The sequence below is a fragment of the Colias eurytheme genome, chromosome 29, assembly GCF_061535395.1.
Source record: "Colias eurytheme isolate Ceu_HAF_F1 chromosome 29, ilColEury1 Martin Lab GWU primary, whole genome shotgun sequence".
NCBI classification, from domain to species: Eukaryota; Metazoa; Arthropoda; class Insecta; order Lepidoptera; family Pieridae; genus Colias; species Colias eurytheme.
The window spans coordinates 7517037-7521618 of record NC_143008.1 but is presented as its reverse complement, the minus strand read 5'-3'; the positions used below and the strand labels follow the sequence as shown (position 1 = coordinate 7521618).

The window sequence follows — 4582 nt, the reverse complement described above, 5'->3', positions numbered from 1 at the left end:
CACTTAACATTTCTCGCACATTATCTGCGACCTCTTGTCGTGGGTTTTAGTGCTGCAGAGACGGCAACGTTTATAGTTTGGTAATGAGCAAGGCATATGATCACCAACATTGGTATAACGTATCTCGTCGGCAATATTACCGACAACTTTTTGGCGAGTATCAGCCTGTGCAACTTTTTTGCGTATTATGTAGTTTTGCCATGGCTGAACGCCTTTTACGACTTGTAAATCCACTTATCAGTCCTCTAGCTAGAGCAACGCGAAATTCAAAGTGCGTGAGATTAACTTTGCAATTCTGACTCAAAACAAAAGCGTTAGTAATGCTGGCATCTTGCAAGAAGTAAAAAATTCGTAGCCACCATCTTTTGCTCCTTCGTCCAACTGTGTAAGTAGATTTTAGACGATCAAACCGCCCATTCACCATCTACTCCACCCATTCTCTTTGTGTATTCCTTGACGATAAGGGGGCACCGAAAATCTACTTTAGACCCATCTTTTTGTATCTACAGCAACGTCAGCAACAACATCCACACCAGTAGTTCCAACACCTGCAGCACAATACGTCATTCACTATGTGGATGAATCTGATGTGGCAGCAACGATTCCACAGCAAAACACTGATGTAAATCAGATAGAAAATTATTTACAATTGATTTTAGACAATTAAAATAATATGGCACAAAACAATAAATGTTCTAATGGACAACCAGAAAAAAATGTTACATAAACTTGCAAGTGCAGATAGAATACGAATTTTCTAAGTGTGACAATACCAAAAATACAGATGTGGTTGCACTGGGTAAATCCAGCAATCCAATCGAAAATGAAGCTTTGATAAAACCAATTGATTCAGTTAAAGACCTTGAGGAACTGGAATCACGTTTAAGTGACAAGCAGTAAAAAATTCAACGGCTGAAGAGAAGAGAAGAATTCTTTTGTATGTTTGGTCCAAGATGGAAAAGCTGCAACATGTGCATACAAAATATTAGACATGTTTTTTACTCGTGATTTTTTATGCAAGTGTTCCTGGACCGGAAGCAGGAAGAGTGAGGATATAAAAGTCCCTCTAAAGGCTTTTAAAAATGTCCTCAATTTCTTCCACCAACTAATACGTATCTGGGACCAAACTTATACCGTTGAAAGTATTGAAAACTTTTTCAAAACTGTGCTTAAAAATTCAGTAAAGAGAAAAAACAGCAAGAATGAACGAGCATCAACAAAACGTAGGAGAACAAAAAAAGTTGAACTGATTAATCAAAATGAATCTGACACCAATCAAATTGGTAATATGGTGGTCATAGTAAACGACGCTGCAAATGAAACAGTAAACATCAATGAAGATGCTACGAATGATAGAAAAGAACAAGAGGAAGAGGAGGAGGAGGAATAGAGTATGTTAAAGTAGGAATCTCTCTTCAGAAAATGGGAACTACACATGGTATAATGGAAATTGTGGATAAATCAATAAGTACTTATAAGGAGTAATTCTACTAGTTATTTTGAACGACTTTCCCATGAAAAAAACGGAAGTTGTTAAACATAATCAGTAGGATTACTTACCCCTGTTGATACGTATTATCCGCGATTCCCGTTACGCCATGTTTAGTTCTTTTTTCCTGATGAGTGATCTCGTTATATAATACAGGGTGTAACGGAAAGGGTGTATCAAGCCGAATAGACACGAATCTACCCATGTTATCGAACAATTTTCCCCATGGAACATGGGTTGAAGTATGAAAAAATATTTTGTCATTCCATGCAAATTGGACGCTCAGCTAATCGATTTTGTATGGGGAGCCAAATTTTTTTTATATTTCGTTCGATGTTCCCTGGGGAAAAGATTCGTGCCCTTTCGGCTTGACACACCCTTTCCGTTACACCCTGTTTATTAAGTGCCATAATTATTGTTCTATTTTAGTGACCTGGCTTAGTCAGACTTTATAAAAATACGTAATCTCGTGACTGTGATTGTCCTTAAGAAAACACGTAATCTCGTGACTGTGATAGTAGTTGAAGACACAAAGAACAATGCCCATTTTTCACCTGAACATGTATAGAAATGAAACAAATCTTAAAATTTAGCTTATTTTATTGTGAACTCATTACGCTTATCATTTTTTTATCAGAGACGTAGGAAAAAAAGATTTTTGTTATTTTTCTAAACTCGTACAAACTTCTTAAAAAATGAAATTATGGTTTTTGAACGTTATCTGTAGAGTTGCTACGTTCCGTTTTACTTGCTGGCGAGTGACGACTGGAGACTGACTTTTACTATTTTAACTAGTTTTATTACTGTTTGTTATATTTTAAGTACTTAATTCTTTTACCTAAATAGTAAAATATTATGAACATTTATTAAAGTCAAGTAAAAAATAATACGAACATTATCACTTATCAGTTTACGTTTAATTATGATGATGATAGAGTGAAACGGATTGTTTTGACGTTTGACAGCCGCCTGTCATATTCGAATCGGCATTCGGCGCAGTCTCTTTCGTTTTGCGTTTGCGTCTCGTTGTGTACTGTGCGATTTTGTTTTGCGTTCCTGTTTTTTACGACCCATTTTACCGCCCTTGGACTCCGATACCTTCCCCACCTGACGACCTTTGCTTTTATTAATGGATTAACGATGCCGCCACTACGGAAACCTGACCGTATACTTTGCATAAACTGCAATGTTTGTGTCAATACATTTCGACGTTACCTTGTTCTCGAGCTCAACACAAGAGTAATTTCATTACTTAGCGAATGGATATCACCAAGGATTGTAAGTATAAATTGCTATTATTATTTGTCGCCTAAAGATCTTCCTGTGACAGTATGATACATTAAGACATGAACGACAATTAGCTTTTTTACCGTTTTCCTTACAGTTTATTTTTTTTTACGTACCTACCTGTTTTTTTATTTTATAAGAAAAGAATTAGAAATAAAAGTCAAGGAGAAAAATAAAATCTAATTAATGTTTATGTAGTATTTCAGATATGAATTTATATTGAATACAATATTTCAGATTACTGAGGAAGATTACATTTGCGAACCGTGTAATAATCTACTCATGAGAAGTGTAAATGAGCAATTAGCAACAAGCTGTGATAATGCTCAAGCTTCAGGATCATCCCAACAAGGTCGTAGACAAGTGTGTAGTCTTTGTGGAAGATCAATATTAAACCGTCAGAGCCATCCTATTGTTATTGACAATCCATCCGAAGAACAAATACAGATCCTTGCTGTTATACAGTCAAGAATAACACCCCGTCAGGTAACTGTTTTTATTAATAACCATTTACTCACAAAATCAGTTATTTGCTTTCTGTACGGATCTATAGAAGCTTTTTTAGTGATTTATCCCTGTTTTAATAGCATGAATGGAAAACTGCAAAAGGAAATTATTTCCATACATAAGTACAAGCAGTGTGCACATAAAACATTTTTTTATTGTTCAGCAACAACTATAAAAATGCATAAAAGTAATTTAAATGTTAGTACTAGTTATTTCAAAAACTAAATAGTGTTAGAAACAGATATAGGTAGAAGGCAGTTGTTTTTATGTCTGATAGCATTTAACAACTTATTTTTTTTAATCGATTCCGGGTAGATTCCGGATGCATGAAATCTGGGCCTTAACCCAATATAACTTTTGTAAATTGTCTTTCATAGGTATCATCATATGATAAAATATGCCACTCATGCTGGATGAGTTGTAAGAGAACTGCTTTACGTACCCAGCAAGTCGACAATATCCGTAGAGTGCCTATTGAAGACGTTGAAGTTGAAGCTGAAGCTGACACGATTGCCACCGAGCCAGTCACCCAAAATGTGGAAGTGCCAACACTGCCAACTGAAGCTTCCTCAAGTGAGATTACACTGGAAAACTACAGACGAGCAGCAAATACTGCTTCTCATTGCCTATTTCCTAATTGTGGAAATACCAGTCTGCACAATATGACTGTCTCATTTCGTGCAATGGTGCTAAGCACATATAAGTATTATATTCCTATTCACAGCCGTGTCTGTACAGAACATAGAACAAGTAATGAGTGGGCTAATCTTTATGACTCAAGCAATTAGTTTAAGAACATTCACACCTCAACAAGTGGAACATATATTCTCTTTTGTAAATGCTTTTAAACCTTGTCTGGATTTTTCCAAAGTCGAAAGTATTCACGAAATTGAAGAAAATATATTTTTTTTTTGGACTGGAAGGACCAAACCATAGAATACAATTACTCCTAGCGGAAAGAACAACAACTACATACAACGCAAAATCAATCCTGCCATCTAGTTTATTACCAAGTCAACACGTGTGAGCGCGCGAAAATTTGAACCGCAGTTTATGAATCTAAAAATAAAATAATGTTTGAGATTGGCATTTTCACTTGCATGAAAACTCAGTAGACTTCAGAAACATAATACTGAGTTTTCTTGCAAGTGAAAATGCATGTGGATGAAAAATAAAACAGTAAGTACATTTTTTACATGTTTTATTATAATAATAAGAGATTAATCTAAGACATTGACATAAATACCAACAAACTTAAACTACTTGTGTAATATTACATCCATTTTTTTTTGCAACTTT

The 4582-nt window shown here is 35.2% G+C and overlaps 1 protein-coding gene across 2 annotated transcripts; it reads left to right on the top strand.

Annotated features, from left to right (window-relative positions):
* Positions 1 to 428: 428 nt before the first annotated feature.
* LOC149896385 (uncharacterized) lies at positions 429 to 4316 on the top strand. Of its 2 annotated transcripts, XM_090117759.1 has the most exons (3): positions 429 to 1391; positions 1919 to 3262; positions 3661 to 4316. In XM_090117759.1, exons 2-3 carry the CDS (start codon positions 3059 to 3061, stop codon positions 4069 to 4071), a joined length of 615 nt encoding a protein of 204 aa, XP_089973885.1. In that variant the 5' UTR covers positions 429 to 1391; positions 1919 to 3058; the 3' UTR covers positions 4072 to 4316. The 2 variants fall into 2 exon arrangements, with proteins under 2 accessions (XP_089973885.1, XP_089973884.1); XM_090117758.1 differs by having other exon boundaries at positions 429 to 3262.
* Positions 4317 to 4582: the final 266 nt, after the last annotated feature.